Source organism: Megalops cyprinoides, chromosome 12 (assembly GCF_013368585.1).
Source record: "Megalops cyprinoides isolate fMegCyp1 chromosome 12, fMegCyp1.pri, whole genome shotgun sequence".
NCBI classification, from domain to species: Eukaryota; Metazoa; Chordata; class Actinopteri; order Elopiformes; family Megalopidae; genus Megalops; species Megalops cyprinoides.
Window position 1 is genome coordinate 11760372 of NC_050594.1, and position 14632 is coordinate 11775003.

A 14632-nucleotide genomic window follows, 5' to 3' on the forward strand; every position below is an offset into this window, starting at 1 on the left:
TCCCAGGTGCACATGTGAGGGCCAGCGTGAGTCTTACATGTGTAACATTATATGAGTGTTTGTGTGTGTGTATGTTGCGAATCTGTGCATATGTTTGTTTGTGTACGCTACCCCCTTATGCATATGTTTGCATGGTAATAAATGGCCTTACAGGGGGTTATCTGCTCACCATCTGACCTCTGACCCCTTTAAAGACAACCAGCATCATCTGTGCCAACAGAAGCCATACGTTTACTCTTGTCTGTCTAAGCATTTGTGGAACACCCATGTAAAATCATATATTTTGCCAATACCGCACACAAAATAGCTCTTTAATTCTGAGTACTATTTTGAGTAATATTGGCACATTTGGCACTGTACACCTATGGCCAGTGCCATACTGAAGCTGAACTACTTTTTATAATTCCTGTGGATACTTGAAGTTGATAACCCCGAACCCACACCTTCCTGATGTAGCTATATTTCTGGAGCTGAGATTCCTAAGATTAGATATTAAAGGGCACATATGACTCAGACTCTGTAGTATGCTTCCAGAGTGTAACATCACAGCTAAGAGAGAGGGAGAGGGAGAGGGAGAGAGACTGAGAGAGAGATGAGGAGAGGTCTCAAAAGAGACTGACAGAAAATATGTATCATAAAATAAGACTCAAAAAATACATTTTCTTTAGTGTGCTCTTATAATGAAAGAAATTTTATTAAATATTATGATTAGATCATTTTTTTCTATCTGGAAAATTATTTTTGTCATGTACATAATGGAATTGAAATTGATACAGACATGTGAAAGGCGTTTAATATACAATGTACGTCTCACTTTATTCCGTCTGTATTCAGTTGTCATAAATTAAAAATTAGGGTTGAGGACGAGTGCCAGTCCCATGATGGCTGTGAAAGAAGCAGGCCAGCAGCATCTCATGCTGTGAAGGATATAGACCAGCAGGATGTCGTGCTGTGAAAGACATTGACCAGTGGGGTGTGCTGCGTAGGCTTTAACACATAGCCTGATTTTGCATTATGGCAAATGCCCTTGCCAGAGCTTACCCATTTGCACAGCACGTGGATTACCAGAGCAGTTTGTTTTATATACCAGCTCAGTGGCACTGCCTTGCTTAAGGTTGCAACAGCAGTTCCCAGCCCTGCATCTAAGCCCCTTGTTGCCAGCTGAGCCACACCGCAGTGTTCACAGCGCCGTGTTCCCTCTGCAGACGAGAACCACACGGTGTCTGCCGAATCCAGCCGCCTGCTGGATGTCCCGCGGTACCACTGCGAGGGGACGGAGTCGCCCTACCAGACGGGCCAGCTGCACCCCGCCATCCGCGTGGCGGACCTGCTGCAGCACATCAACCTGATGAAGACCTCGGACAGCTACGGTTTCAAGGAGGAGTACGAGGTCAGGCTACACCGTTGAAGCACAACAATATTTACATGATGTTTTTCCCATAGCCAGCACTGACCGTCAGTATTAATGGGGAGTAATAATGACACTTATTTTCAAAATACACTTAAGCATCCAAATCAGTGTGCAAAGAGACAGCTCTACCAAGCAGTGAAATATTTGTCTAATCTCTATAATTGTCTAACAAACTCACCTTCATTTGTGTGGAAAAACATGCCGGCAAATAATCAGATATTACTGTTACCAACAGCATTAATATTACTGTTAATTTAAACAGTGTTACTGCCATTAACATTATTGCAGTGATTCCCCCCGTCCCCTTGGTTATAGTGTTTTGATTATTTATCAAACTTTGGCAGTACAACATCCTATGTTCTGTATGCCGGTTGTGGATCTTATTCAAATTTTAAATTGGACAAAATATCTCAAACATCGTTGGCCCATTCACAGTCCTGGTGGCTCAAATGTGATTGACAAGTTCATAGCCCTGGTATGACAGCAAAAGCCTTTCACAGGGAATGTGCTCTGCAATGGCTTATTGGGTTTCATTCATTAGTAACACAAACATCATAGCAATATCAACATTTACAAAATCATACAAAATCATAGCTTCATGTGCAGAAAATAGGAATTGCTCTCAGATGCATGAAATACTGTGTTTAAGGAGTCTTAGTCTGAGCAGTCTTTCTCTTTTTGATTTTCAGAGTTTCTTTGAAGGCCAGTCTGCCTCCTGGGATGTGGCCAAGAAAGAGCAGAATCGGACCAAGAATCGCTATGGAAACATCATTGCATGTAAGGCCACCATTCAACTGTTCTGTTCTTCCTCCATACATTTGAGTAACGAATTTAAACAAATGTCAACTGTGTTTTTTTTGATTCTCACACAACATTTTTTGTTAATTGCAGCAACCGCCGACCTCGTGATGTTGTGTAAGTATCGAAAAAAAACAAACACCTGCTTAAATTCGTCACTCAATATTGAGGGCATTGCTGTCACAGTGAAGTACCTGAAGTTGTACCACTTCACATGCAGTAAATCAGAGTAACGGAAGCTTATGCACAGCTAACATACAAACTATTATTTATAAATACACAGACAATAGCACTCGTATCTCTAACAGCTGGTTTGTACCTTGTCTGGCCAACTATTGAAACCTGGTCATGCAGCAGTTCTAATATTGTTGACTTCTTATATGGCTTTTTGCTTGTGTTGTACTCTGCATCACTTGTATGTTGCTTTGGATAAAAGTGTCTGCCAAATGAATAAATGTAAATGTAAAAGTAGTTTTATTGTGAAATGCTTGCAGAACAAATTCCCATCTGAAATAGAGTAAAATCAGTTGTTCATAATCCAGTTTCTCAGGAATCATTCGCCATCTTCCTCAGCCATTTGATTGACATGTTGATTTGCCTCTCAAAGACGACCACTCCAGAGTAATCCTGCAGCCAATGGCAGATGACCCCTCCTCCGATTACATCAACGCCAACTACATTGATGTAAGTGCGCTCGTCCCCTCCGTCCCATTGGGCGAGAGCCCCTCCTCCTCCCGTATGCATGACTCGTCAGCAATATGAACGGAGTTAGTTTCCTTATTCTCACTGACATTGTTGTGCTTTCTCTCACTCTGCTGTGGTTTGGGGGCGTAGATTTGGCTGTACAGGGATGTAAGTATATGACTGTAGGGGAACCTCCACACCACACCACACCTCATCTCACCTGGCCCCCACTTTCACCTGCTCCCTCTGCTGACACCTGCATGGACCTGCATCCCCACTTTCTTTTCTTTCTCCCTCCATTCTTTCATGCGCTTTTCTTTTCTTTCTTTTGAGTCGGTCATGCTCGTGAACGCTGTCACTCTGTCCTTGTTTTTCTAAGCAGATGTTTTCATTGATAGGATGTGGGGCGTTCGTCCCTGTGTTTCTGTGTCTGTGTGTGTCTGGTGTATGCCGTGGTGTAACTGTAAGATTTTCAGGAATGCAGTTAACTTGTCATTTTGTAAATAATAATAACAAGTCATCTTAATGAAAGGTTGTGCTACAGAATATGAATGCAGACTCCCCTAAGCCAATCTCGTATTCACATGTAAAGCGTGTACGTAAGTGTATCTGTGAATACATTAGCATCACCGTGAAGTCCAGTATCCTATGACTATCCCAAGTGTAAAGCTTAAAGATTCTTTCTGTAAACCACATCCCTTGCTGCACAGCAGCAGTGAGACTGATGTGGATACCTACATAGGCTCTGAGTAATGAAGGGTGAATATGCTGCTGTTCAGAGCTCCCCCCCCCCCCCCCCCCCCCGCACAATTTGTCTGAGAGACTGAGCAGTATACCAGTTTTCCGTTCTGCAGTACAGCTCATTGTTCTCATGAAAGCCATAACTGTAATGCTCCTAGCTGCTCTTTAGCTTTCTCCTATTGTCTGTGTTGCTTGTTTTGCTTGTTTCTGGACCTGAGTTGGTGCTGTTGCTGTAATTTTTTGTTTCTTTTTTTTTCCCTTTTTTAGGGTTATCAGAGGCCAAGTCATTACATTGCTACGCAAGGTAAGAAAGCATATTTTAGAAAGAATTTAATTTCAATATCAATAGAATGCATTTTGAGAGTGTAAGTTTGTATTTTTAAAAAATCATTGTATAAACAAAAACCTTCACATTTCATAAACTTGTGATACTTTTTAGAGTTTATTACAGTTATTTAGTCTAATTTTTAAATGAAAATGTAGATTGAGTTCATTTTTGTGAGAATGTGTCAAATTTAAAATTTATCACAGCTGATCATAGGACTGGGATGTTTATGATTCATATTACATGTAAAGCATTGTCATATGTTGTTGCAGGGCCAGTCCATGAGACAGTCTATGACTTCTGGAGAATGGTCTGGCAGGAGCAGTCTGCCTGTGTTGTCATGGTGACCAACCTGGTGGAAGTTGGACGAGTAAGTTATGTGTTTTGTAACATGATTTTAAGCATTAAGCCTTTCAAATTTGAGACAATTTTGTGTCAGATTTGAAAGGTGTTTTTAGCATCTTATATCCTACCCAAGTGGTAGATCAAAACAATCAAACAAGAATAGTCAACTACATTATAGACAAAATCAACTTCTTTAAACATGAGTTAGGCTATATCAGTTTTTAAAACAATATGAAAACTTCAATGGTTAAATAAAATACATCTAAATGTATTATCAGTATGTTTCAATTGCATATGCTGTATTACACAGAGCTCAGAAAACAATCATACAGGCTTTGTGTCACAAATACAAATATTGTTTAAATAACTTTATAGTAACACATATATATTCATGGTAGCATGTGTTGTGTGAGGGTCTGGTGCACATTTGCATGTGGGTGTTCAGAGTATTCCATTGTTTCTGCAACTTTGTAAGTTGCTACGCGAATAAATGTAAATATAAAAACACAATTAATAGTATAGTGTAATGTAATATAACAAAAATTCTATCACATACATTTTTAGTACATGTTGTTTTTCCTCAGAGTATGAATATATATGGAGAGCACTCTGTTCATTCAAGTACATATGTATATTTTATATTCACATTTTATATTTGCCATGAAAATATGCTGTGAACTGGGCATGTATATCATTAGTCAGAATTCCAGTCTGAGTCTAGGTGTCTGTGTTGGGTGAGCTATGGCCCTTCCTCAGCTGTGACACACTCCTCTGCTCCTTCCATCTAGGTCAAGTGCTATAAGTATTGGCCAGACGATGCCGAGCTTTATGGGGATTTTAAAGTGACCTTTGTGGAGGTGGAGCCTCTTGCCGAATATGTGGTCAGAACGTTTACGCTGGAGCGGGTGAGAAAAGCTTGGTGTCCCCTCACATTCTCAGTTTTTGTGCTTCGTGATGCTGATTATAGAAATGACACAGACTGTTTGGCCTCAAAAAACAATGCTAGAGTAAAAAAACATGAGTAAATACTCAGTCACGGCTCAGTTAATGTTCAGTGAATGTTCAGTAAGGGCTGTTAGAGCTCAGTTCTCAGTAAGGGTCTAGTTACAGCTCAGTAGGTGTACTATTGGAATTTGATTAGTTCTCAGTTTGCAGTGAGGGTTCCATTAGATCCCAGTTGGTGCTCAGTAAGGGTTTAGAACTCAGTAAGTACTGAGTTAAAGCCCAGTTAGAGCTCAGTCAGTGCTCATTAAGGGCTTAACTATAGCTCAGTAAGGTTTCAATTAGTGCTCAGAGAGAGCTTGGTTAGTGCTCTCATAGTACAGCAGTTAATCATACCTGGGTGTGACAGTGTGTGAGGGTGTGCTGTCATGTCTCTGGCCTTCGGTCTCACAGAGAGGGTTTAATGAGCTGCGAGAGGTGAAGCAGTTCCACTTCACGGGCTGGCCGGATCATGGCGTGCCCTACCATGCCACGGGCCTTCTGTCCTTCATCCGCCGGGTCAAGATGTCCAACCCGCCCAGCGCCGGACCCATCGTGGTGCACTGCAGGTAATTGTTCTGTGAGCTCACTCCTCTCAGACCACATGCACAGCGTGTACACATCAGATCTGTGAGGGCTTGAATCACGGCACAGCCTGCTGTAGGTTGCGGAGAGCACCGTCTCTCCCTATTTTTCCTCCTTTCAGTTCCCTTTTTCTGAAGCCAGTTTAATAACATGTTATCTCAGAACTGATTAAATAAACCATAGATATGAATGTAATATCTTCCTTATTTATTGGCTGTGCAAACACATTCATCCAGGGTGACTTACAAAGATGGCAGTTGACATACCTATGTATACACTTGAAGCAGCCCCCCCCCCCCCCCCCCCCACTTGAGTTTCAAACTTTCAACTTTCTAGTTCCAAGCCCAGTTCCCCACAGCTGACCAACAGCATTGATGAATGTGAGTGAAGGCACAGCAGGGGACTGTAGGTCCTGCATGTGCACAGTTCCCATGTAAAATCCTGGCACATGTACATCGTCCAGGTCATTTCTCCTGTCCACCCATTCCCCTTTACTTCTTTGCTCAGTGCCGGCGCCGGACGGACAGGTTGCTACATCGTGATCGACATCATGCTGGACATGGCCGAGAGGGAGGGCGTGGTGGACATCTACAACTGCGTGAAGGCTCTGCGCTCGAGACGCATCAACATGGTGCAGACAGAGGTAGCCGTGCGTCTAACAGAGTCTGCCTGTCAGGGTTTAATCTGGGGTTCTCTTCCAGTAGTGAGAGAGAGAAAGAAACAGAGAGGGAGAGTGAGTAAGAAAGAGAGAGAAAGAGAGAGAGAGAAAGAGAGAGAGAGAGATTGAGAGAGCCTGTCATCACAGGAAAAGCTTGTGAAGGCCTTGCGCTTGCTGTGTGGCATTCAGCGATCCTGCGTAATTTGTGAGCCCTGCACCCTTTCCCCTTCATCAGTCTCCTCAACTGCAGGGTCCCCAAGGTCCAGAGTCCAGCGGGTTTCTCAGCACTCTGTAAACCACTAACACTCTCAGCACTGGGGAGGGAGCGGGACAGGCTAGGTGTGAACAACAATCAGCTGAATGCCTGGCTTGAGGTAGTGCCTACAGGCACAGCATAGCTCCAGCACCAGGCTGTGGAGGCGTGTCTTAAAGGGACCATCTGCGAATGCACAATGCTGTCAAACTAAAGAGACTCAGGAGAGCTTCAAAGTTAATGTACAGTAACGTGTTTGACTGTGTTTTAAGAAAAAAAGACTTTGAGCAGCACTGGTCTGAGGGCTCTGCTGTTGATGAGTACATGTGTGTGCTGTGTTGTGTTATGTTTGTACACAGGAGCAGTACATCTTCATCCATGATGCTATTCTAGAGGCTTGCCTCTGTGGGGAGACCGCCATCCCCACCTGCGAGTTCAAGGCCACCTACTACGACATGATCAGAATAGACTCCCAGAGCAACTCCTCACACCTGAAAGACGAATTCCAGGTAAAGACATGAGGGCAGTGGGGGGCTGTACATGGAAGGCAGAATTAAGAGAGGCACACCCAATGAAACCAGTGGCCATACCTGAGACAGGTAGCCAGTGTGTGGGGGATACTTGATAAAATATAATGTAAATGTTAACTGCCTGTTCAGTGTTCTGTGACTGTTTAATTTACGTGAGAAATGTAGAACATTACATTATTGTCATTTAGCAGATGTCCTTATCCAGAGTGCCCTTACATAGGTTACAGTTGTTACATGTAATCCATTTATACAGCTGGATATTTACTGAGGCAATTAACAGGATAAACAAACAATGCCCTGGCGGGGAACCAGGGACCTTTCAGTTACAAACCCTGCTCCTTACCACTATGCTACACTGTTGCCCATAACTCTTCCCTCCCTCTCTAGAACATGAGTGTATATGCTGTGTATGCATCCGTGCTGGACAGGACTTATACATTTCAGTGTAGTAGAACGCCTTTGTAGATCTATAGCGGAGCCTAGAAGGACGGAAATGTCAGCTGTGGCTCCTTAGTCACTAAAAGGCCTAATGCCTGAGGAGACTGGGGTAATGAAGCAGCTATGGTGTAACGGAGCCTCACTGTGGTTTGGGGCACAGCCAGAGATGTGGCCTGGGGCATGACTTACGTGTGGCGTGTGTCCCCCCCCCCCCCAGACATTGACCTCGGTGACCCCCCAGCCCCAGGCAGAAGACTGCAGCATCGCCCTGCTGCCCCGGAACCATGAGAAGAACCGCTTCATGGACGGGCTGCCCCCCGACCGCTGCCTGCCTTTTCTCATCACCATCGACGGGGAGAGCAGCAATTACATCAACGCCGCCCTGCTGGACGTGAGTGTCAGTGCAAATATGTGCTCTCCACACACAAAAAAGCATGTGGAAGAATTATAAATACTATTCTGAAGGAATACTCTCAAATTTCTATATAGTTAAATGGAAATCAAAGGCTAGAGACAAATCCAGGTGTATATTTTGATAATTTTATGATATAAGATTTGGCCAAATATGGGTATCATTTTCTTTATAATTTCAAATATCAGCACCCATTTCATTCATGGGGTGACAGTAATGATCTCTTTGTAAATGAACAATTATAGCTACTCAGGGTTACATTCTTTATTTAGCTGATAGTATAAGATGCTCTGTTATGTTCTGTTATGTTCTTAAGGTTGTAACCTCAAGGCTGTGGTTAGGTTTGGGGTTGTGGTCAGGGGTTTTGTTTATGGTTGTGGTTGAGTGAGGGCTGTGGTTATTTGGGTGGCATGCATAATGCATGCAAACTGCAAGCACCTTTTCTAAATTAGCAGCTGTGTAAGCATGACCGCGTGTATGGCAATCAAACAGCAGTTTCTCAGTTGAAATGTACTGTAATTATATTGGTGAACAGTCCACTTCATGTGAAGTGTTACAGCTGCTCAAGAGATTTCAGATTATTTATTTGTCCTTCTATTTTCACCACTCGTTATTGAGCATCATGATTATCGAAATGGCTGATAAACAGTATGCTGCACTGACTGTTTAGCACACTGAAAACGTTCAGGAATCCTAAAGTTAAATTAGTGGAGGTAAGTGGGAATGTGGGTAAACTATGTATCACTGTAAGATTGTAAAAATAGCTGCCAGTTTGTTTAGTTTTGTACGTTGTGCTGAAACTTTTCCATCCTCTCGGAGCCTTTGTGTTTGTCCGAGACTTCTTTAATCAGAGGAGCAGGAGTCATGGATGAAATCAATTCATCTGTGACTCTTGCAGTCCATCGCCTGTTGAGATTCTTTGTGTCCTAAAGAATCCCAGACGAGGACATAGCGCATGTAAGACACTTTAAGGCTCATGTGGGGTGCCTGCACATTGTCCCAAATCAAATAGACCTCCAGAGTTGACCTCTCTAGCTGTGGTGCACTGGTGTCAGAGTCTCAGAGAAACAGCATATCTACTGAAAGGCAGCAAATAGACGCAGGCCCATATTCAATCTAGCAGCAGTGCACTTTGTCCTTAACTTGTGCATTTTTTTTTTACAATTTCAGTCAGGAGGATATTTAACAAAAAACCAAAGCCAGTGTGAAAAAAAGTATTTAATGTATCACAAAGTGCTGTTTTGTTGTATTTTAAAAACCATTTGTGCTTCATACATAACATTTCCTCCTAAGTAAAATTCCTTTCCCTGCTATTTACTTAAAATTTAATTCATAACTTAAAGTTAAGGACAGCATTCATTGCAGTTAGATTGAATGTGACTGAAAGAATTTGTGAGAGAATCATTGCACAATGCCCTGACTGATAGTTCTGTAGTTGCACAGAATTATGACTAATAGTTATCTAGCTTCACATAGTGCTGACTGAGAGTTCTCTAGTTGCACAGAATTATGACTAATAGTTATCTAGCTGCACACAGTGCTGACTGATAGTTATCTAGATTCTTGTAGTGCTGACTGATAGTTCAATAATTTTGATTTTTTATATTGCGGGTAATGTTACATCACTTCTTCATACACTTTACAAACTGTTGGACTTTTTCTAACCAAGCCCTCAGAAGTATACCAGGTAATTTCTCCATTTTTGTTTTCACTCAATTTTATTAAAACTGGATTTGTTTCATGGCTTATGTGACATATCAGCTAAGAAATTTATTTTATAAAAATGATGTAGGAAAGCTGTAGCATGCTAAAGATCAGGTTCAAATGCCCTGGTATACCTGCTCAGTCAGAATTTTTGTATGGTTTAAAGTTTATGGTTTATGGTTTATTTGAAAGGTTCAAATACACTCCCTTGCATGGTCATTCATTCACACATGTACAGGGCTGTGAGTTGATTGTTTCTTTAACCATCTAATGCCGTAAAGACATGAACTAATCTACTGATTAGTCCACTGGTTAATTTCCTGATTGGTCAGTCCACTTACAATGAAAAAACAAGATTCCAAAGGCACCACAGAAAAAGGTATTGCCATTAACCAGACCACAACTATTTTACAGGATTTAAAAATGCGTAGTTTTTAGTGTAATTTGTTTTGCTTTAATTTTAAAGGATTCTTAAAGCACAAATCACTGACATATTGTAGCTTCCATTTAATGAAATATAATGTAAACTAACATCTTCATGGCCAGCTCAGTTTGATTAATCCAAACATTTATAGGTCAATGCTTTTGTTGATTGATCTGTTTCACCAATTGATTAATCGCTGCAGCCCTGTACATTACTCATCATAAGCTCATAGGAGATGGCTCATTAATAATTTATGCAGGCATTTGTGGGGCAGGTTTAGTCTCTGCTGTGCCACTCAATCCTGCTCACTTTGTTTCCATGTGACAGAGTTACAGGCAGCCTGCAGCCTTCATCGTCACCCAACACCCTCTGCCCAACACCATAAAGGACTTCTGGAGGCTGGTGTACGACTACGGCTGCACCTCCCTCGTCATGCTCAATGAGATCGACCTCACGCAGGTCAGAGGAGATGCTTTTTAACACTGTTTAACGCTATTCTCACTATTTTGACTAATGAGGCTTGCCATTAGCTCTTACTGCTACCGTTTAGCTCTTATTGCTTCAGTTGGGGCGGCAGTGTAACACAGCAGTAAGGAGCAGGTTGCGGGTTCGATGTCCAGCTGGGGCACTGCCGCTGTACCCTTGGACAAGTTACTTAACCCAGAATTGTAATACAGCTGTATAAATGGGGAACACGTAAAAATTGTAACCTATGTACGTTGCTCTGGATAAGAGCGTCTGCTAAATGACAGTAATGTAATGTTATTGAGGCGTAAGGCTACTGAGCATGTCTCTTATGATACAAGAAGACCGTCAACAAACCAGTGTTGTTGTGAGTGAGTTTGGAATAATCGGTGAACCTGTTGTAGTATGAGTGTCTCATGCGCACGCTGATGTGGTGGTTTGTTTATTCTGCCAGGGCTGTACTCAGTACTGGCCGGAGGAGGGAATGCTCCGCTACGGGCCCATCCAGGTGGAATGCATGTCCTGCTCCATGGATTGTGATGTCATCAGCCGACTCTTCAGAATATGTAACCTCACCAGAGTGAGTGGGCCTATGGCAGGATCAGCTTCAGCTGCCCGGAGTCAGCAGCTGGAGGCTTATGTTCCCATGTAGGGCCCTGCAGTTGTAGCCTCAGTAAGGTGCTGAACTCAGACTGCTTCAGTAATTATCACAGCTGTTTACAATGCTTTGGCCTGGATAAGGTTGCCTGCTCAGCAGATCAATAATAATCTGTATATACTTGGTGAGCATATTTTGATTGATATGCTAATTTCCTTTATCAGTTTGGAACTGGAGTGAAATGAAATTGCAGGCCCACGACCCCCTAATTGCATCTTGTGGCTGAACCTGGTACTGAGCAGAGCACAAATGCAGACATACATACTGAGGCTAATGCAGCAGCCTTTGTGAGTGGGTAATGGCAGGGATATTGTAAATATAAAGACCACCTGCATGTTTTTAAGTGTGATTCACTATAAGTGAAAGTAATGGTTTCCTCTCATGTAAAGTGCAGCGCCTAGATCTTTGTGTCTGCAGTCATTTTTCATCCCAACGTTCACAATGCTACCTTTGAATGAAGGCATCTCCTTCCACAACAGCACTGGCTTCTGCTCAGCCAGTGAGCAGCTCCATCAACTAAGGCAGAATTTCATGTGCAGGACTGACAGTGTGACGTGTGATAAGTGGCGGTCTTCAGATGCAATGAGGAGCGGAAACGTGCTGTCTGTAAGGTGTTTTTACCTGAGGAACCCTGTGTTCCCTCGCAGCCTCAGGAGGGTTACCTGATGGTCCGGCAGTTCCAGTACCTGGCCTGGGCGGCGCACAGAGAGGTTCCTGCATCCAAGCGCTCCTTCCTCAAGCTCATTCTGCAGGTGGACAAGTGGCAGGAGGAGTGCGAGGAGGGAGAGGGGCGAACCATCATACACTGCCTGTAAGTACACCCACATATACACACACACACACACACACACACACACCCACTCACACACACTCACTCACACACTCACAAACATACACATATATATATATATATATATATATATATACGTATACACACTCACATACACAAATACACATACATACACACTCTTTCACACGTTAACACACCTTGCTGTGTATGCTGGTGCAGGAACGGAGGCGGCCGCTGTGGGATGTTCTGTGCCATCACTATCGTGTGCGACATGATCAAGCGGCAGAATGTGGTGGACGTGTTCCATGCGGTGAAGAGCCTGCGCAACAGCAAACCCAACATGGTGGAGAGCCTGGTGAGTACGGAGATACCACACTCATTATGGAGCACGGCCACTTCACACGCACTATGAAGTACAGCCAATGTACACACCATGGAGCATAGCCATCCCACACTACAGAGTGCAGCCATGTTACATTGTAGAATACAGTCATCTCACACTCACTATGAAACTCAGCCGTGTCACACTCACTGTCAAAATTGTTTTGTTTCAGGAACAATACCGCTTCTGTTATGACCTCGCCCTGGAATACATCGAGACATCATAGCTGAGGGAATGTTCTGGAATGCAGTATACACCTCCTCCAGTTGGAAACATTGTAACTCTATCATTTGTGCTGGAGAGGACGTCTAGTGTACTGTGAGCGGATTAGAAATGTCCCTGTTGTACTTATTGCCACAGAGTGGAAGGCTGGCTTTAGGTCAGGTTTTCTTTACTGTCCTTTCAATCTGTTCTGATTTCACATGCAGCCACTGCTAAAGAAAATGCTACGATGTTGCATGCTAAAGTGTTTTCTGTATTATCATTTTTAATGAACAATGTATACCACATATGTCAAACATAAATGTGAAAGAAAAAAAATATCAATGCACTCTTTATATATGAATATAAGTGCTGGCGTGTGACATTGGCATCATTCAGTTTGTGTTGTGCACTGACAGTTGACTCAGTTTGTTTTTCAAATCTACATCATGAGCCAAAGACTTCTGTGTAAATATGAGTGTATGGACAAAGCATATTGTATTTATTGTTTTACTTGGATTCTTTTTTTGAAGGCTGGAAAAACAATCATCTTAATTTCTCCTTTCCTGTGAACTTACCGTGAGAACATGCTGGGGCATTTTCTAAGTGTCTGCTTACTATCAGAGTTCAGCAGTCCCTGGTTTTCAAAGTTTCTCCCTCTCTGTGTTGTAACTGTGGTTTGTTAGTGGAAATGCTTGTGAAGTTTACCTACACTGACTGCACTGAGGAACGTCCACATCGAAGTGGTCCCTTTCTGTTTGAGCTTTCACACATCTAAGTATTTTGGAAGGAAAGACAGTGTTAACAACATGCACAGTGCAAGAGGTCACTTGCTGGAATTCAAGAACAAATGTGCAGCAAATTTTAATGATGTGGTACTTGTACAGGAAAAATGGAAAACCATGAAGTGTTGTTAAATCATATCTATTTTTATGTCTGTAATTGTTCGCTTTTTGGCTGTATGAAAACATGAAACATCAAACTTACTTTGAATAAAAAATGGTAAGTCAGCTGTGGTGGTTCTTTACCAGGACAGAATTAAAGTCTAGCAGTGCAGGAGACGGTGGCTGTCCATAGCGGACATAGCAACTGTGCTTGTGTCCAGAAGATTTTAAGATCAGTTCCCATAGTGGACTCTTTAAATGTCCTGAGTAACCAGCTGTAGAAATGGATAAATTGCAACCTGTAATATACCCAGTAATTAATATGACTGTCACATGTATAGAGATAGATAAGGGACATAGAAGTAAGCACTTGTGTACCTTACATTTTCTTAATGATCACATTTCTGCACCGTTTTGCTAGGTCCTAACTTTACTGCTCTTTGAATCTGTCGTGGTTTCTTAGTTTTGCCCACCCAAAGCCTCTTAAATGACCTAGGATCTTTGAAGTTGGACAAAATGGCATTTAAAAGGGTAAGATGGATGATGAACTCTGAAGAGAATGAAAAAAACGATGTTGAGGTCAGGGAAATTTAATTTCGTAAAATGACTTGCAGGTAATATGAGTCTTGTGGGCAGGTTAGAACTGCTGAAGAGGAATTAATTTTAAGGATCTGTACATAAAGTTTATGCTTTTAATAATCCAAGAATATCATGCATCTTGTCTCCAAGAATACCATGCATTCTGTATTTCTGGAATGACATTTAAGCAAGAATATTGCATGCAAGCTTATTGCATTTATTTGTTACCATTTTAAGTGTACCATTTAGGTGTATTTTCAATACACTATAGTAATTGGCAATATTTGAAATATCTGTTTTCAGGAAGGATTTTTCATGTCCAGAACCAGTTGAATTGAAGGATTTCAGATTTTGCTTTATGTGTTAAATTACACTTCTTACTCT

General features: G+C 42.2%; 1 protein-coding gene across 1 annotated transcript in view; it reads left to right on the top strand.

Annotated features, from left to right (window-relative positions):
- The window catches only part of LOC118786673 (receptor-type tyrosine-protein phosphatase kappa-like), a 125959-nt gene extending 112393 nt beyond the window's left edge, over window positions 1-13566 (top strand). The window contains exons 19-34 of the mRNA XM_036541900.1: window positions 1206-1390; window positions 2101-2188; window positions 2817-2893; window positions 3044-3061; window positions 3902-3938; window positions 4232-4329; window positions 5093-5209; window positions 5700-5854; window positions 6378-6513; window positions 7141-7290; window positions 7967-8140; window positions 10617-10748; window positions 11209-11334; window positions 12060-12223; window positions 12422-12557; window positions 12757-13566. Of these exons, the coding sequence (XP_036397793.1) occupies window positions 1206-1390; window positions 2101-2188; window positions 2817-2893; window positions 3044-3061; window positions 3902-3938; window positions 4232-4329; window positions 5093-5209; window positions 5700-5854; window positions 6378-6513; window positions 7141-7290; window positions 7967-8140; window positions 10617-10748; window positions 11209-11334; window positions 12060-12223; window positions 12422-12557; window positions 12757-12810 (1847 nt within the window). The 3' untranslated portion in view covers window positions 12811-13566. The remainder of the gene's footprint in view (window positions 1-1205; window positions 1391-2100; window positions 2189-2816; window positions 2894-3043; window positions 3062-3901; window positions 3939-4231; window positions 4330-5092; window positions 5210-5699; window positions 5855-6377; window positions 6514-7140; window positions 7291-7966; window positions 8141-10616; window positions 10749-11208; window positions 11335-12059; window positions 12224-12421; window positions 12558-12756) is intronic.
- The last annotated feature ends 1066 nt before the right edge of the window (window positions 13567-14632 follow it).